Below are 19,522 nucleotides of genomic sequence, written 5' to 3'. Positions count from 1 at the left end.
CTAAGTCAAAGGTATATGCTACTGTAACAACTCGGGTAACACTATGGGCCACTTTTATCATCACCACAATGAAACCTCAATTGTCACATAGGGGCCTACGCCGGACAATGCCACCAAAACATCCCAGTGGCAAACCCCTTGATAACCATCACTACCATGACTGGCTCTCTCTCACACCAAAGAATCCGGGCTCTGGTTATCCAACACCTAAACCCCTGTTGGTAAGGGTCGTAGCATAAGGGTACCAAGTCTTAACCGCAGATATACTACATGCAAGTCCTATCGTCCCGAGAGATATTCCGGGCACATCAACTTTTCATCTGGCTTCGCACCAGGGTACCAGCACGACACGACGTATACAGTTCAATATGGCATTCAATCAAAGACATTATATATATAATCTGGGGTTTCGGCACCGGCATTCACCGAAACCATAACCCAATAAGAAAAAAGAAAGCAACCACAACATCATCATATCAATCATTAATAAAGTATGCAAATGCACATTCATGCTTAATAAATTATACTAATAGCATGATACATAATACAAATATTAGTAACAAGCCCAAACAACCAAACCCACTCACTTTATGTGTTATGTCCCGTAGTTATGAGTTGCCGCCGCGGTTAAGTAGTATGCCATAAGATGGGAATTTTAAACCTAAAGAAAGAGTGAAATATGGTTAATTATGTTAAAGGGGAAGGTTCCCAAAAAGTCCCCCCACAAATGACCTAAGTTGTAGATTTTAAAGGTAGGACGGTTTTATGGGTGGTTTCATATCCAAACCTAAAACCACATGTAAAACCAACCTTAACAAGGGCTTAGGAAGGGTTCTACTAGGTGCGATTTTACGTGTGGTTTTACCTCAGATATGAAACCGCAGGTAAAACCGACTTCAACAGAGAGCTTCTTAAGAGAATGGTCTCAGGGTGGTTGAAGGGGTGGTTTCTCGTAGGTCTTGAAACCGCAAGTAAAATCGCAGGTCTCAAAATCTCAAAATTAAAGGGTTATTCACCAAGGCTTCTATTCCCAGGTGGATTGAAGGAAAGGAAACACCAAGGGAGCTTCCTCCTTGGCCCATTAAGGTCCTAAGACCTCATTAGGTCTATGTATTCCAATGATTCAAGTGGGGGAAAGCAAGAGAACTTCATTTAGAGCATAATAGGATAGAAACCCTATGTCTGTCGATTGAGATGGGATTGGGAGCTTTGAGGTTAGCCAATAGAGTCAAATAGCTCTACAAAAATCAAGGCCATGAGTTTCCATCGATTTTTGGGTTTCAAAGTAAACCCTAGATCGATTCTCTCCCATCTCCCAACCCCAAAACCTAAAATAAAAGAAGGGAGAGGGCCATAATGGCTTACCTACCTCAAGGAAGTGATACTCCATGTTGAGGCTCCAAGAAGCAAGATCCTCAAGTCCCCTATCAAGCTCCTCCACACCTCTTCTCCCTTCTCTTCTTCCTCCACGTTTTAGGCTTGGTGAGAATAGTAAAGAGAAGTAAATGCTCTTAGTTCTATTTAAAGCAAGTGATGCTTTAGGGTCCATTTGGTTGGGTACTAATAGAATAAAAACCCATTTTTAGGTTCAACTAGTCAAATGAGCCTATTGGGCTAAATGGGCCGACCCACTAGTTCTAATTAGGAAAGAACCTAACTAAAAGATGGGTTCACACAATATGGGTACACGAGTCCCTCACAAGCTCCCCGAGTTAAGTGAGACCCACAAATAAAATATTCCCTATATAAATAAAATAGTCCGGGCGGTCCAAACCTTGACCCGCACTTTGAGGGCATCGAGGAAAAGATAAATAAATAAAATTAAAGGCTAGAACTTACTTCTCCATTGTCATGGTTTGTCCCCCATGACCCCGATAGTTTCCTCTACAGGTAAACCCGTGTTGTGGTCAATAATTTTGTAGCTGGGTTTTACCACCAGAGAGTATAGCTCACCAGCATACATGGAAGTGGTAACTACACGTCACGGGGAAGAAATAATAATTAATTATGATCCCGGGTGCGGGTGTAACATCCTCCCCACCTTACAAGAAATTTCGTCCCTGAAATTTGAGGCAGCTAGGGTCTCAAGGTATAAGGGCTGTTGAATAACATCATCCCAAGTCACCCACATCTTAAACTAAGTCAAAGGTCGGGTCAAGATGAGGCAGTGCCTACATGGCACAGCAAGTCAGGTTTCACAATTCTTTTCCTTTATAGGGTCACATTACCACAAGGAATGTGGTTCACAATAACCCAAGGAAAATAGGGTTCCAACTACTAAGTTAAGTCTCAAGGAACAGAGGTTCCCTAAATCTTCCAGATCAGGTGATACTACTCTAGCCTTCACTACCTAGGTCATTCTTGGGATACAGGATTTAACCTGTCCATTCTCCAACATAAGGTTCACATGCTGAATGCTTTCACTTCAAATTATCTCATTACCTAACCCAACTCTAGAATGATTTGGAATATTGATGGAATCTCCTATTGTTCACTCCCAGTACGGAGGAAACGCATTTGGTGACCCATTACTCCATTCATATCTGTTGTTGGAGGAGGTTTTGCTACATCCTTCAGTTTCTGCTTTCACAACCTTTAAACCCACTACATAATTATCCAACAGGGAAGAGTCCACATTAGTCTTCTTTCGAGAACCAACAACCTTTACTAGCTTTTGTCCAAGTCAACTCTTCAAGCAGGTCTCAATAATTTAACCTACCCGATCATTAAATTCATTATTCATTACCCTATAGTTTGGTCAACCAAGGTCAAGGCTCCAACTAGTAACACAGAAAGGTCGAGGTAAGATCATACTTATAGTACCAGAGAATCACTCTAGTCACACAAGTCCAAGGTTCTAAGGGATATCTATATATATTTATCACACCAATATGTAGGCATAGATTCAATAATTACATTCATATCCCTATGGACATATCTGTCATCTAGGTCAATCCACAAGAACAAGAAGTTCTCAGGTACGATTTTCTAAGTCCTTTTTAGAAGATCAAACCACGGTGTAGGACTCCCTCTATGAGTCTAAACAAGGTTAGATGAACCAAGTAAAGTTCAAATAGAGTCGTCACTAGGTAGAGGTGTTATGAATGACTTCCAAATACACGTGACCTTTATGGCTCACACAAAGATACCAGCCCAAACCAGCCTATTACTTTCCCTTCTTAATATCTATATACAGGTTTAGATTCTATGCACCCCATCAAGGGTCTCTATCCGCATAGGCTTAGGTTCCTCTATCCATAAGGTTCGGGTCTTTAGATTCATAGGGTCTAAGGATCTTCATCCTCAAGGGTAACTCTCCTCCTTTGAGTTAAGAGGGGAGTCACAAAGTCACCAATGCCTGCCATTTTCTATTGGCTGGCCCAGTCGGGTACAAGTTTTAATTCCCTTTCAATTCAAGGTATTAACTAGACTCAAGTGGTCCCCACAAATGGGTCACACAACAGGGGTGTCAGATCTAGGGTATAGGCACATAATCATTACATATAGGTATGGTCGAAGGTCTCCAAAACAGGCTCAAAATCCTAAAAGAAATTGGATAGACACATGAGCGGTGTCAGCACATTGGGTCCGTTCGTGGCTCCTCCACGAAAATAGGGAGAGCGGACTAACGGGCGGATGTGGAATGCGAATCCGTTCGTTCGTCCGATTTCAGAAGTCTCAATGGCTGAGAGGGTTTAAGTTGAATGAATCTATGGACGGATGCATGAGTGTGGATCCGTTCGTTGATCGGCACAGATTTAAAATGATAATTTCAAGTTTTGCGAGGAGCGGATTCACGACAAGTGGATCCGTTTATTCGTCTGTTCGCAGAATTTTAATAAAACAGAGCCGCGAGTTTTAAAACTCACTTTTGGCTCCAAAGAAAGGGACATAATCGCAGGGAGAAAAAGCTCTATAGGGACTTCCGTTCAAGCTTCCCTTGGGTGGTTTTCTTGTAATCTCAAGCCTCAAGGTTCAACTCTCACTTGTTTAAGACATGGCTTTCTTCCCATTCTACTTTCTTTTTTCTTGGATTTAGGATGAATCATTTCAAGTCGTGATCAAGTCTTTATTTTACTTGTAATCCCATAGTCATGTACACCAAATCCATGCCAAACCGATTGGGACTAGGGTTTTTGGGTATAAATCAAGCCCTATTTGATCGATGGCACTAAGTTGTTGGATCCTTGTTTGATTATTGCATCTTTTATAAACTTTCAAATCTTTGCAAGCATTTTAGAGATTGTTGCTATGTTTGTCATGCTAGTTGAATTTTACTTGGATTATGTCTAGGTTTTGGTTGTGGTAAAGTCCTCAATTCACAATATTTTAGAAAAACTCTTCAAGTTCAAGTTTAATTCTTTTGCATGCCATAAAATCTCATAGAAAATTATCACATTGTCTTATCCTCAAGCATATTCTCTTATATACATGATTGTTGATAAAATCCTTGGAATCTTTCATCTTTTCCTTAGATAAATAATTCTTGTCTCTTGTTGGGGTATTTTCATCCAATAACTTGCTTGTTTGGTATTGGTTGGGATGTAAAGTAGCCAAAAGCACATTTTATTCACATTGATCTCATTATTCACATCTATACACTAAGGATCTCACATGGACTTTACATGTGCATTGATCTTATTCATTTCTCCCTACTCCAAACATCTTCTTATGGTTATCATGTCTCATTTTCCTTTATATGCTCTTGTCACAATACACTTTTCATGTCTCGTAGATATTTCATTTCTATAATTTTATTTGCCAATCATATCTCATTTATCCCAATTTGGCTCACATTGGTTGCCCTTCTTTGGTGATGTCTTATATGTAGGAAAACGATCATGGCTCCCAAAAGAAAGAGGGACCTTGCCATAGTACCAGCCATTCCCACAACCTATAATGTGAGATGGTTCACATCAGAAAAGACCGAGGGGATCTTCCGAGAGCATTTATTCAACAGAAAGATCCTAGTAGAGAGAGATGTGACAATGGAGGAACTACTGGCATATATGGTGGGTGCCAGGTTCGATAGGTTGAGGCAGAGTAGCATGTTGATCCCGCCCAAACTCTATTATCCCACATTGGTCAGGGAATTTTACTCAAATTTGGTGCTGGTTAAGGAGGTTGATGACGGCTCCAAGTCGACTTCCTATGTAAAGGGAGTAATCATTAGCTTCAATGCCGTGGAGCTGGGGGTTCTTCCCAATATAACCTCAGAAGGTGAGAGAGTATACTATCCTCTAGGCAGTCATCAAAGACAAGTGTTTACATCCAGATGAGAAGCGGAGTTTGTTTAAGGTCCTCTCCAATGACAGGTTCAAGGAGAACGAAGATCTTTCCAAGTTCCCTCTGAAATTTAGGCGCACATCTGGGATCTTACAGGACAAGGTCCATGGACTAGGTCCATATACCAAGTCATTTCCAGCAATTCAGGTAGGGTTACAGACAAGTCCTAGGAATGGCACTCCCAAGTGACACAGGTGCCATAGGCTCACTCTAGAGCACTCAGGACCACTCCCAGTACTTCCAGTACGGTCAGTAAAGAGTTCTAAGAATAGCACTCCCAAAGGGACACATGGGGCCGATGCTCAAACTCGATCGACTCACTTAAGTGATGCTCAATGGTCAGGCAAGATTTAAGAATTAGCTCTCCTGAGGTACACCCAAGGCCAATACTGAAATCTCCATCTAACACTCTTAAGCAGTACTCGGGGTCAGGCAAGATTTAAGAATCAACTTTTATGAGGATGCTCAGGGCCAATACCAAGATCTCCATCTGAAACTCCTGAGTGGTACTCAGGCACAGGCAAGATCCAAGTCGCTCTCCCAAGGATCGCTCAAGGCTAAGATCGAAATCTCCATCTAACACTCACGAGTGGTACTCAGGGTCGAACAAGGCCGAGGATAGGGATGCCCAAGGGTATTCGGGGCCAATCTCAGCACTACAGAAGATGAATTTGTATAAAGATTATAATAGTGCAGGGGAGCAAGTTTAGTACGGGGATGGTAGAGGGGCCAAAAATGAGGAGGATGACAACAATGATGATGTGGAGTTCATGGGCTCTTGGCCATTTAGAGTAGGATCTTCAGGTGCACAAAGGGGAGGTAGTGACATTCTGACGGCCATCAGACTGTTGAACCTGCGAGTGGTGGATGGGTTCGATGAGGTCACAAAATAACTCTCCGACCAGACTCGACGCCTAGAGGGTATCGAGAGAGGGGTAGATGACATCAACATCTTTCTTGGTCGCGGTAGTGGCGGTGGTACAAACGACTAGCCCAGCTTTCTCTCAACAAATTTGAAGTTAGCTCGGATCAGTTCTTCTAGTTTCTTATCTTAGGATGGATATTTGTAGAGCTCTTTTACTTTTCCTTTAGTTTTTCCATTTCTCTTTTTTTATTTTATTTTTTTATTATTTTTTTTAATCAATTTGTTTGGAACAATTGGAAACTTTTAGAAATGGTGGACTTGTATATTTAATCTGAGATGAACAGAATCAAATGTTTTGAGTTGGAACAAATGGGATCTTGCATTTTGAGTTGGAAAAGGCACAGTTATGCCCAAACAGATAATCTGGAACAATTATGGTGGTTAGATTGGTATCTTTTGATTGAGTAGGATGGAGTCATATGTTTTTGTTGGAATGGATGAAATCATGAATGTTAAAATGAGAAGGATATGGTTGCCTTCCAGGAAGATTTAGAATAATTGGATATTTGTAATTAATCTTATATATATCTCAATGTATTTGCTTAATTCTCTCTTGTTTAAATTATTATTGATAATTGTGGTTGATTATGATTGATTCATTATTATTTATGAATTATAACATATAATTGTCCATCTATAACCTACTTAAGACTCAACTAAGCAATTACATAGTTGTAGCTTAACAGCCTATGGTTCAAGTCCTAAGTTTCATGTTGCCTATTATCTTCTAAGTTATTGTTTCACCATAATCAGTCTTCTCCTATGTCTATACACAATCATTTATGTTCTTGAAGATTTTTAGTTAGAACCTAATTGTGGAGAGTAAATCAAGAGTCCGCGAGATTGTGGTCGGTGCAGAGCATCATTGCTCTGATACCACTCTGTAACGCCCCCATCCCAGACAAGGAATATAATATATTATAAGGGGTGACTAGGACGACACGTGTCATCCTACTAAGCTGCCAGGATCACTGACACAGTGTCCCAACGCACAGTCATAATCAATATTAAAGTAATATAATATCAAAGTGCGAAAAAGAAATATTACATTCCAAAAGATCAATAGTTTTGCGGAAGCATATAAAATTAACTAGTTACAAGACGTTCAAAGGCTAGATGATAAATATTGTAATTAATACATTTTTCAATGACCATCTAATAACTATCAAAAAGGGTATAATAGTAAATATTCATACATGGGCTTTAAGCCCTAAAATAATCAAAAAAGGGACCAAGTCCCAGCCATCATTATGCCCGGTAGGCAACATCATTTCGAGGACATCGATCACAGTGCTCCTTCACCACCTGCAACATAATCTAAAAATGTGTACACGAAGGGGTTAGCTCCACTGAGCCAGTGAGGGGATGGGGATGGGAATGCACAAACACACACATCACATAGTCCAATGATGTATGCATATGTTAAATAAATTTTTCACCCATCATCACGTCTAAGTCAAAGGTATATGCTACTGTGACAACTCGGGTAACACTGCGGGTCACTTCTATTATCACCACAATGAAACCTCAATTGTCACATGGGGGCCTACGCCGGACAATGCCACTAAAACATCCCAGTGGTAAACTCCTTGATAACCATCACTACCATGACTAGCTCTCTCTCACAGCACAGAATCTGGGCTCTGGTTATCCAACACCTAAACCCCTGTTGGTAAGGATCGTAGCATAAGGGTACCAAGTCCTAACCGCAGATATACTATATGCAAGTCCTATCGTCCTGAGAGGTATTCTGGACGCATCAACTTTTCATCTGGCTTCGCACCAGGGTACCAGCATGGCACGGTGTATACAGTTCAATACGACATTCAATCAAAGACATTATATATATAATCCGGGGTTCCGGCACTAGCATTTACCGACACCGTAACCCAATAAGAAAAAGAAAAGCAACCATAACATCATCATATCAATCATTAATAAAGTATGCAAATGCACATTCATGCTTAATAAATTATACTAATAGCGTGATACATAATGCAAATATTAGTAATAAGCCCAAACAACCAAACCCACTCACTTTATGTGTTATGTCCCATAGTTATGAGTTGTCGCCGCGGTTAAGTAGTTTGCCATAAGATGGGAATTTTAAACCTAAAGAAAGAGTGAGAATATGGTTAATTGTGTCAAAGGGGAGGGTTCCCAAAAGATCCCCCCACAAATTACCTAAGTTATAGATTTTAAAGGTAGGGTGGTTTTATGGGTGGTTTCATGCCCAAACCTAAAATCACATGTAAAACCAACCTTAACAGGGGCTTAGGAAGGGTTCTACTAGGTGCGATTTTACGTGTGGTTTTATCTCAGATATAAAACCGCTGGTCTCCAAATCTCAAAATTAAAGGGTTATTCACCAAGGCTTCCATTCCCAAGTGGATTGAAGGAAAGGGAACACCAAGGGAGCTTCCTCCTTGGCCCATTAAGGTCCTAAGACCTCATTAGGTCTATGTATTCCTAGGGTTCAAGAGGGGGAAAGCAAGAGAATTTCATTTAGAGCATAATAGGATAGAAACCTTATGTCTATCGATTGAGATGGGATTGGGAGCTTTGAGGTTAGCCAATGGAGTCAAATAGCTCCATAAAAATCAATGCCATTAGTTCCCATCGATTTTTGGGTTCCAAAGTAAACCCTAAATCAATTCTCTCCTATCTCCCAACCCCAAAACCTAAAGTAAAAGAAGGGAGAGGACCATAATGGCTTACCTACCTCAAGGAAGTGATACTCCACGTTGAGGTTCCAAAAAGCAAGATCCTCAAATCCCCTATCAAGCTCCTCCACACCTCTTCTCCCTTCTCTTCTTCCTCCACCTTTTAGGCTTGGTGAGAATAGTAAAAAGACGTAAATGCTCTTAGTTCTATTTAAGGCAAGTGATGCTTTAGGGTCCGTTTGGTTGGATACTAATAGAATAAAAACCAATTTTTAGGTTCAACTAGTCAAATGGGCCTATTGGGCTAAATGGGCCGACCCACTAGTTCTAATTAGGAAAGAACCCAACTAAAAGATGGGTTCACACAATATGGGTACACGAGTCCCTCACACGCTCCCCGAGTTAAGTGAGACCCATAAATAAAATATTCCCTACACAAATAAAATAGCCCGGGCGGTCCAAACCTTGACCTGTACTTCGAGGGCATCGAGGGAAAGGATAAATAAATAAAATTAAAGGTTTGAACTTACTTCTCCATTATCATGGTTTGTCCCCCATGACCCCGATAGTTTCCTCCACAAGTAAATCCGTGCTGTGGTCAATAATTTTGTAGCTGGGTTTGACCACCAGAGAGTATAGCTCACCAGCATACATGGCAATGGTAACTACACGTCACAGGGAAGAAATAATAATTAATTATGATCCCAGGTGCGTGTGTAACAGAAAATGCATTCAATGATACAGTAGGGGAATGGGAAGTTTTAATTACTTGACAGAACAGTTTCTCAAATTCTTCTCTCAGAAATTATTGAATGAGAATTCCAGCATAATCAGAACTATGCTTGATAAGAAGTGATGACGCTAAAGACGAAATTGGGGAATTCAAAGGAAAGTAATGTTGGTAGTTGAGAGAGAGAAGCTTGATACGGTACAAATACCATCCAGACTTCAGAGTACTTGGGTTTCCTCCAACCGTGGCGGGAGCTGCAGGATCTAGCTTAGCAAAAACAGAGGGGTTTGGTCATTTCACAGGGGAGCCACATGGGGCCTACCTATGAATGACCCAATCACCCCCTGTTTTACTGGGCTGGATCCTCTAGCTCCTACCACAGTTGAAGGAGAGCCAAATTGGACTTCAGGTCCTTCTGTGCCTCATCCTGGCAGTCTCTTGAGAATGATTCCATATGTGATAAGTTGGCTTGCATGTCTAGGCTTTTGAAACACTGGAAATTCAAGGTGTTTGGTCATACTAATAACCCCCAGAATAACCTTATGGATCAATTTTCTCTATTGGATGACAATCCTATTTCATCTCCCCAGGATTTATCTGCATTAGCTCCCAGATCCATTGGATTTTCAATGCGGAGGAAGTATTCTGGCTTCAAAAATCAAGACATCTCTATATAAAGGATGGTGATAGGAATACAAAGTACTATCCTTTTGTTGCTAAGATTAAGTTTCTTCTTTTAGACGACGGAACAAAGGTCGAGAATCCAAAAGATATTGCTCATCTATTTGCAGTCAATCTCAAAAAGATTTTTGAGACCTCTCACCCACTTGACCCCTCCTTTATGAGTTGCTTATTTGTTCCGGTAATTTTTGAGTCCTTGAGAAATACTATCTATAACACCCCCTCTACTGAGGAGATTAAACAAGTGGTTTTTTTTCTAGGACCTCTAAAAGCCCCTGGAGTTGATGGGTTTCAAGCCAGCATCTACCGAAATTTCTGAGATTCTATTTAGGGGACCTTTTGTCTATGATTTTTTCAATGTTAAACTTCTCCCATTTGGGGTTAACCATACCCTTCTTTGCTTAATTCCCAAAAAGCCTAATGCTTCTTGTGTGGTGGACTTTAGACCCATTAGTTTGTGTAATATGTCTTATAAAATTTTGGCCAAACTCATGGCTAATAGACTAAAAGGCCATCTTTCTGCATATATATCTCCCTTTCAAGCAGCCTTTATACTTGGGCGTAATATATCTGATAACATTAAAATAGCTCAGGAAATCTTTTATTTCCTTAACAATAAGAAATGGAGGTCTGGTTTTGTTGCCATCAAGCTTGACATGGGAAAGGCTTACAATAGATTGGAATGGGACCTTATTAACTCTGTTTTTTATTTGCTTGGATTTGGTCAGAAGTTAAGTCATTTGATTAACAATCTTGTTTCTTCTACTTCTTTCTCAGTTAAATTGGATGGTAGCCCTTTTGACTTTTTTCATTACTTCTAGGGGATTAGGCAAGGATGCCCCCCCAAGCCCTTACCTATTCATCTCAGTCATGGAAGTCTTTTCTAGGATGTAACTTGAATACAAGAATTTGAGTCTTTTTAAAGGAATAAAAGTAGCTAGACCAGCACCAGATATTTCTCATCTCCTCTTTGCATATGAAACCTTTATTTTTGCAGAGCCAATGTGAATGATATTTTAACCATCAAAGCAGTTTAGGATCTGTATTTTGTGCTTTCTGGTCAAGTTATTAATTTGGGGTAAGAGTGGAATTTCTAATATACCTAGTGGTGAGTGGATTGCCTTAAGCTCTCTCATTGGCATTAAAGAGATGCCTAAGGATATTCTATATATCTGGGTACTCAGCTTTTCCACTCTCGATCTAAGGTTAGAGACCTAGGCTATATTCTAACCAGAATGAAGAATAGATTATCCTATTAGAAATTTAACCAATTATCTTTTGTAGAGCATAAAATTCTCATCCAATTGTTTACCAAAAAAAAAATAATTCTCATCCAATTTGTTCTTAGTTCAATTCCTGCATACATCATGTCTTGTTTTGTCTTCCTAATTAAAATTGCAAGAATATTAACTCTATTTGTCTTAACTTCTGGAATGGCAATTTTGGATCAGGTAAAAAAAATAAAATTCATGCCTTATCGCTTGGGACAAAATTTGTTCATCCATCTCATCAGGAGGTTTGGGGATTCGTAAAGCCAAGATTCATATAAGGCTCTTATTATTAAACTCGGGTGGAGGTTAATTACCAACCCCAATGCACTTTGGGCAAATGTTCTTAAGGCCTTGTATTTTCCTAAATATTCTATTTTTGACCCAAAAACTCTCTCAAGAAAAGGTTCATGATCCTGGAATAGCATCACCCAGATTTTACACCTCCTCAAAACCATGGTGATTCGAAATACTGGGAAGGACACACATACTTTTGGACTGATCCTTGGATCCCATCTATCCCTGGGTTATACCTTTCCAATATGGATTTTCAGGGTAACACACAACACTTAGTTAGCAATTTCACTCTCAATAACAACTGGGACCAATAAGCTCTGCGTAGGTCCATCCCTCCATGCATTATTTCATCTTATTTCATCTTTCATAAATATTAATCTCTCTAATGATATCGACAGTTGGAGGTGCTCTTTGTCCAACAATGATACCTTTTCTACCAAACTCGTTTTGGTTCTTTTGCAGTCTTCTTTAAACCTAAAATTAATAGCAATTCTAAATGGTGGCGTTTTCTGTGGAAAATACTTATTCATCCAAAATTTAAAATGTCTTTTTGGCGTGTTTTACATTAGGGGTGCAAGTTTGGCCCTGTCGGCCCGAACCCCACCCTGACCCATCGTAAGCCCGAATAGGGCCTGGGCTGAGATATTTGGCCCTGAGGGCGGGTTAGGGCTGGAAATTTCTGGCTCTGAGTCAAGGTCGGGTCGGGATAGGGTTGAGGCCTCGGGCTTAGCGTGGCCCAGCCTGGCCCGACCCTGTTTTTAGTTATACTATCAATATATATATTGATATAATATATATGATATAATATATATATATTATAAACTTTAAACGTCACCCACATTTTGTTATATAATATATTATATATGAAAACCATAAGTGATATAATACATTTTATTACAGTGTTATTTTACGCAAAATTGATAATTTTATCCCCGGCCCATTCCAGCCATGCATTTCCTTCCCCTTCCCATGATCAGGGCCAATCAAGGTCAGCCCGACCCGACCCTGAGGGCGGGTCAAGGTTGGATTTTTCTGGCCCTGAGTCAGGGTAGGGTCGGGCCTGGGCCTAGCCAAGAGGATTTAGGGTTGGGTTAGGGTTCTATAAAGCCCGGCCCAACCCGACCCTGTTGCAGCCCTATTTTACATGGAAGAATCCCAGTTAGAGCAGCTCTATCGATATGGACATAGCTTGATCCCTCTTGTGTATTTTGTGGATCTGTTGTTGAATCCATCTTGCACATTTTCCTTTCATGTGACTGGTCTAAGCTTATTTGGGCTACAGGGCCTTGGGGATTGAGAATTGAATATCTCTCCCACAGTTCATTGGAAAAGCTTGCATTACCATTCTCTTAAACAATCATCTCGATAAACCTCCCCTTAAATGGTTTTTTTCCGGTGTTTATTATTACATGCTACTTCTTATGCCAACTCAGGAACAAAATGGTGTATGATTATGTTTTATTTGACCATGGGTGGGTCCTTCACAATATTACCCATTGGTTGACCGATTTGAATATCTCTCCCCATCCCCTTGTTCATCCCTTGATGTACTTAAACAGTTTATATTTGATGACTCTACTTCCCTATTATTTCCTTCACTGTTTACATTACACTATCCTATTTTGATTTGCGCAGGATCTGCTAACCATCTCCCGAACAGATTAGGTTAGACCTATGGTATTATGTTTGAAGGTAATTTTGTTGTGATGTTTACAGGAATCCTAAAAAATACAAATTTTTGGGAGCCACACATTATCGGTTTTGCCAAGGGTCTTGAAAATGCTCATCATATAGGATACATGGTCAAGGAGATTTAGTGTACAAATGAAGAAATGCTCGAGATTCTTCCCAAACTAACTAATGCGGTCTATTGTTGTGTGGTTTGTGTGATTACACTTTCATCAAAAAAAACTAATGCGGTCTGGCCATGGCATCTTGTTCCGACTCTACTGAACATTTTAATTGACCTTGAAGGAATTCTTTTTTTGCTTATTAAGAATGTTGATCTTTTAAAGTTTTTTATTTACATTACTAACCAAGCCTTAAATACAAGGCAACCTTTTGTGTATTATGAACCCTCTTTTTTTTTTGTTTTTTTGGTCGAGATATTATGAACCCTCTATAACAACTTTCTCGATTAATTAATATCTATTTTTATTTTATTATCAAAAAAAACTTACGCTATTGCATACATAGACAAGCATTGGGGCCTCAAACACAATATGAAATGAAATACTCAATTCCTCTTTTTTTGTGGTAAATATGAAATATTCAATTCATCGTACACTGATTTCCTTTTATTAAACACATAATCAACTATCCATTTGTCATTTTCCATGTTCATTTCTCATATCTTTTTCCATTCCTCTTTTCCCATCTCTTCATTGCCCCTTTTTTTGTTCGTTTAGATCTTAGTTTTTCCTATTTTGTTTTGTATAGATCTATGTAGCCAATCTCATTAAGTTGGGATAAGACTAACTTGGTTGGTGTTGTTGTTATTTAAGACCTTGGAATTAGTTTGGGGGGGGGGGGGGTGGGTGGGTGGGTGGGGTTGAAGAGGGTTGGTCAATCTCGAAGTCATACCATCTTAGCTTCTGGGAAAAAAAGGGGACAAGTTCTCTGTATGGGAGCGTAGCCCCTGCACCGACGTGGGGCCAATGGGAGTACATTTAGAAGCATCAATAGGGGTGAATTTTTTCATCTTTCATTGGGTGTGGGGTGGTCATTTTGGGCCTTTTTGTGTCTGGCACAACGCCATGCTATCGGATAGAATCCTTTTTCCCAAAACTAAATTACCATAAAGGGAATTGTTTCCTGTGGGGAGCATGGCCCCTGTATGGGTATAGGGGCCAATAGAAATGCATGCGGAAGCATAAGTGGATGCTCATTTTCACCTTTCATTGGGGGTGAGGTGGTCATTTCGCTCTTTGTGCGTGGATTGAATAGGAGAAGTTGAATTGGCCGATTCGTATGGGAACAAGTATAAGAGAGTGAACATAAAATAAGTATAGGAGAATAATAGAATTTTTCCCAAAAAAAAAAAATGTAATAGAAATTTTCCCAAAACAAAATAACTTATGATATGTTTGTTTGTCCTATCTGAAATTATGAATCTAAGCTATGTAGTGAAATCCAGTAATGTTTCTACCATTGACAGATTCCCTTCTTTTACTATGATTTAAATCCTTACCTTAATTTCCACCAAAAAAAAAATCCTTACCTCAATAAACTATGACTACTAATGTTCTCTGGATTGATGAAATCTGTACTAATTGGCCATTTTATTAATTCAATAGTTTTTTTTTACCAAAAAAAATTTCAATAGTTTCCCTTTTCTCATAAAAAAAAAAATAAAGTAATGGTTCTACCAAATATAAAAAATCAACTAATGTGAATCGCAGTAAGCAGTGTCAGCAGCAAACCTTTTCCATGGTTGTACAATTTGGGAATCGGATCGTTGAAAATCCTAGAAATTCCCCTGGATTTGTGGAGTCATACAGATTCTAGAGATCTGGAAGGCCGATTCCAACCGATTCCGACCGTCACTGTCTGATTTTGTCTCGGATTCCGCATTTTAAAACCTTGAGCTTTTCATCACAAACTTCACAATCTCATCTCTGTGTTCAGATCGATTTCTTACAGGGAGAAGGCATGGGAAGTAGTGATGACATAATTGTATCCCATATTGTAGCAGTCTTACTTGACAAATTATCCTCAGAAGCATTAAGGGATTTTGGATCGGTATGGTGCGTACAAAGTGAGCTACGTTCACTCTCAGATCTTCTTGGGAAAATTCAAGAACTGCTCAAATTTGCAGAGGAAGCTCAAACAAAGAATATCTTGGTGAAACGCTGCCTCAGAAATCTCAGAGATGTTGCTTACCGAGCTGAGGACATAATGGATGAGTTCATCTATGAAGCTCGTAAAGAAAAAGATGAAAGGTATGAAGCTGGAAAAGTCAAAGAGGTACGATCTTTCCACTCTAACTTAAATGAAAGTGGGCTTTTACATAAAGAAGAAATCGTACCTCTTATAAATGATGAACTCCTAAAGAAACTAGTGGAGATTGAGAAGAAACTTGAAGATCACTATTGCAGAGAAAGGAAGATGAGTCTATATGTAATTGATGAACTAGATACTAGGCCAAGGAGTGGTTCTCTAGTAGACGAGTCTTTTACTTTGGGGAGAAAGGAAGATGAAGAAACAATAAAAAATAAGTTGTTGTCGTATCAAGATGAAAGTCAAAAACATGTTTCTGTTATTGCCATTGTTGGATTGGGAGGTGTAGGCAAGACAACTCTAGCCCAACTTGTCTACAATGATCCTGATGTAGAGAAACATTTTGAAAGTAGAGCTTGGGTTTGTGTGTCTACTGATTTTAATGCTGTGAGATTGATCTCTGCAATTCTAGAGTCCTTGACTGGGGAAAATCCTAACTTGAGAAACCTAGAACCACTTCAACATAAGTTGAGAGATAAATTAAAGGGGAAGCGATTTTTAATCATCTTAGATGATGTTTGGACTGAAAAGGAAAATGATTGGAAATCTCTGAGAGTTGCATTCAGGGCTACAGGGGAAGGAAGTAAAATAATTGTAACAACTCGAAGTAGAAGAGTTTCTTCAATGATGCATCCCATGTATACCCATGATCTACAAATTTTATCGGATGAAGAGTGTTGGTCAATAATGGAAAGGCAGATATCTGTAAATTATGGATCGATTGCTCCCAGCCTAGAAGCAGTGGGTAGGAACATTGCAAGGAAGTGCAAAGGATTGCCCTTGGCAGCAAATACTCTTGCAGGCCTTTTAAACTCTAGTTCAGATTTAAACCATTGGCTATCAGTCTTGAATAGTTGCATGTGGGACTTAGAAGAGAGCAATTTACCAGCTGCGCTAAGTCTAAGCTATTATTTTCTTCCCACATATTTGAAGCAGTGTTTTGCTTATTGCTCTGTATTTCCCAAAGATTATAAATTTGATAAGCAAAGTCTCATCAAACTGTGGATGGCAGAAGGATTTATTAGATCGAAAACAAGAATGGATGATATAGGTGGTCAATATTTTGATGATTTGCTTCATAGATCTTTCTTTCAGCACTGCAATAGAGAGTGTAGATTTGTAATGCATGACCTTGTACATGATTTAGCACAAGCAGTGTCAGGGGATGTGTTTGGTAGAATTGATGATGATGATGAGTGTGGTGAATCATGCCATAGCTTCAAAGGGACCCGTTATTTGTCCATTTGTTGTCTGAAACACATGTTTAAGGACAAAAATCATGATCACAAGTGGTTATCCACAATGATAAACCTAAATCAATGTTATTGTTTTGGCTGGGATAATTTTCTCAAGTCTTTTGGGAGACTGAGATCCTTACGTGTCTTAGACTTGTCTGGTTCTAATATTTGGATGCTTCCTGATGATATTGGTGATTTGAAATACCTACAGTATATTAACCTCTCTAATGTTCATGAGATTCGTCAATTACCAGAGTCAGTGTGCAATCTTCTCAATCTACAGTCATTGCTACTCTGTAATTCTGGAATACGTGAGTTGCCTAGAGGCATGAAGTATCTACGCTATCTCCAGCATCTAGACACGTATGGGTGCAGGTACTTATGTTCCATGCCACAAGGAATTGGGAGATTAAGTAGTCTCAAGACATTGTCAAAGTTTCCTGTCTCGAAACATGATGATGGTGGTTCTGGGATAAGAGAGCTGAAGGAGCTGAGGCAGCTTGAGGGCGCGCTTTTGATCTGCTCGTTAGAGAATGTGATAGATCCTCGGGATGCTTGGGCTGATTTGATGAATAAGCCGAAAATAGATGAGTTGACATTGTCTTGCTTGCTACCCAATGATGTTAGTGATATAGATATTGAGGTTTTTGAAGGTTTACAACCTCAAACTGAGTTGAAGAGTCTATCTATTCACGGTTACTATGGTTTAACATTTCCAAGATGGTTGATGGTAGAATTGCCAAGCTACAACAAGCTAGTCTCTTTGACACTCAGCGCCTGCTGGGAATGCCAAGTCCTCCCACTGATTGGGAAGCTGTCGGTGTTGGAATCTCTACACATAGTAGAAATGAAGAAGTTGGAGGAGTGGTCAAGCAACTCTAGAGGGGAGGAAACTGAATTCCCTAGCCTTCTAAGGCTAACCATTGAAAGTTGTTCCGCACTGAGGATACTACCACAACCACTTCTATCAAGTCCAAGACTATGTGAATTGAGTATCAAGAAATGTCCAAGGCTCAGCATGTTGCCTCGTGATGGACAAAGCAATCTCATGACCTCTCTCAAAAATCTTCATCTTGGGGATGGAATGGAAGGGTTGGTGCAGTCTCTGGATGAGACTGAGACTCTACCACCAAATCTTAATTGCCTTTATATCTATTATTGTAAATCACTACCCAAGGGGTTGAGAAACTTGTCTTCACTCCAACATCTGAAGTTTGGTCGATTTTGTAAAATCAACTACAGCCCCGAGGAGCTCCCCAATAATGTCATCGTAACTAGGGATGGGTGATGCCACCGTAACCCTGCCAAAATGTCTTCCCAAGCAATGCAGGTAGCTTTAAGTTTTAACCCTGCATTATGTGATTGCAATATTGCATATGAGAGAAATTCAGATCTTAACATAAATAGTTTTTGGCATATATTAGATATCTCTTGTGTTTTTGCATTATCATGCTCTGCAGTTAACAAATAACCTATTTCCCATTTTTTTTACATATTACTTGTTTGAGTTCTTCTGGGCTCTTTGGTTGTATTTGCAGTTGGATTCAAAGCAGGATGCTGAATCAGAATCGCAAAACCAGGCTCAAGAAGCTTAATGCTCTTCAATTTGTCGATGTGAGTAACAATCATGCAATTGGTGCGGGATTTGGATCTGGTCAATCGAATTTGTTTTTAGTTTTTTTAATTGAGAATCTGCTGCTACATGAATTAATGCTTTTGCTAATTGCTATAATTAGAAATGGTGACTGTTCTTATCTATGTGGCATGTTTTTCCTCTGTGATAAAGGTTGTTAATTGTGTACATGTGAATCATATGAAAAGTGGCACTGAAGTATGCCGCCCTCTGGAATGCCCAGTAATAGGATGATAACTTTTATGTTGCTTCTGTTCATCTCCTGACAGAAGTTAAGAGCCTGGAGGCTTCAATCAACCAAGACAATTGTAACTAATCAACTGATGAGTAATTGCTTCTTGGATGATTTGGTATTGGTTCATATGACTTCATTTTCTATGAAAAACCAAGGTTTGCCCCCTGGTAGAAGCAGGAAGTTGCACTTGATCCCACCAACAAGTGACATAATCACGTTGTTTAATTCAGATGACATTGGACTCTTTTTTTCCCCCTTTCTAAAGGTCAGCAAAGAACTACATTAAGATTAAGAGAAGGGATGTACAAAAAAGTCCAAGAATAGTCAGACTTTAAAACAAATACACAAAAGGAATTAATTTCCACCTTCACAATTGCCATCAGCAGAGATCTAAAGACCTAAAGAGCTTCAAAAGAAACATATGAATGCTTCATAATCAGTAAGAGAGACCTTCAATGGTATCCATCAAAGCAATACCCTGGCCTTCCATATAAGTCCCACAAGATATCCTCTGTGGACATTCATTGGACTTGAATCCCACATGAAAGGTGCTTGAAGTGTAGCTCC

General features: G+C 39.5%; 1 protein-coding gene across 1 annotated transcript; it reads left to right on the top strand.

Annotated features, from left to right (window-relative positions):
- The first annotated feature begins 4,988 nt into the window (after positions 1-4,988).
- Positions 4,989-18,682, top strand: LOC122645085 (putative disease resistance protein RGA3). The gene is made up of 4 exons (XM_043838432.1): positions 4,989-5,220; positions 5,276-5,433; positions 15,478-18,357; positions 18,626-18,682. The coding sequence occupies exons 1-4, from the start codon at positions 4,989-4,991 to the stop codon at positions 18,680-18,682; spliced, it is 3,327 nt and encodes a 1,108-aa protein (XP_043694367.1).
- The last annotated feature ends 840 nt before the right edge of the window (positions 18,683-19,522 follow it).

Source organism: Telopea speciosissima, chromosome 11, assembly GCF_018873765.1.
Source record: "Telopea speciosissima isolate NSW1024214 ecotype Mountain lineage chromosome 11, Tspe_v1, whole genome shotgun sequence".
NCBI lineage: Eukaryota > Viridiplantae > Streptophyta > Magnoliopsida > Proteales > Proteaceae > Telopea > Telopea speciosissima.
Note: the sequence above shows the minus strand (reverse complement) of the source record. Positions and strands in the feature narration are given on the sequence as shown.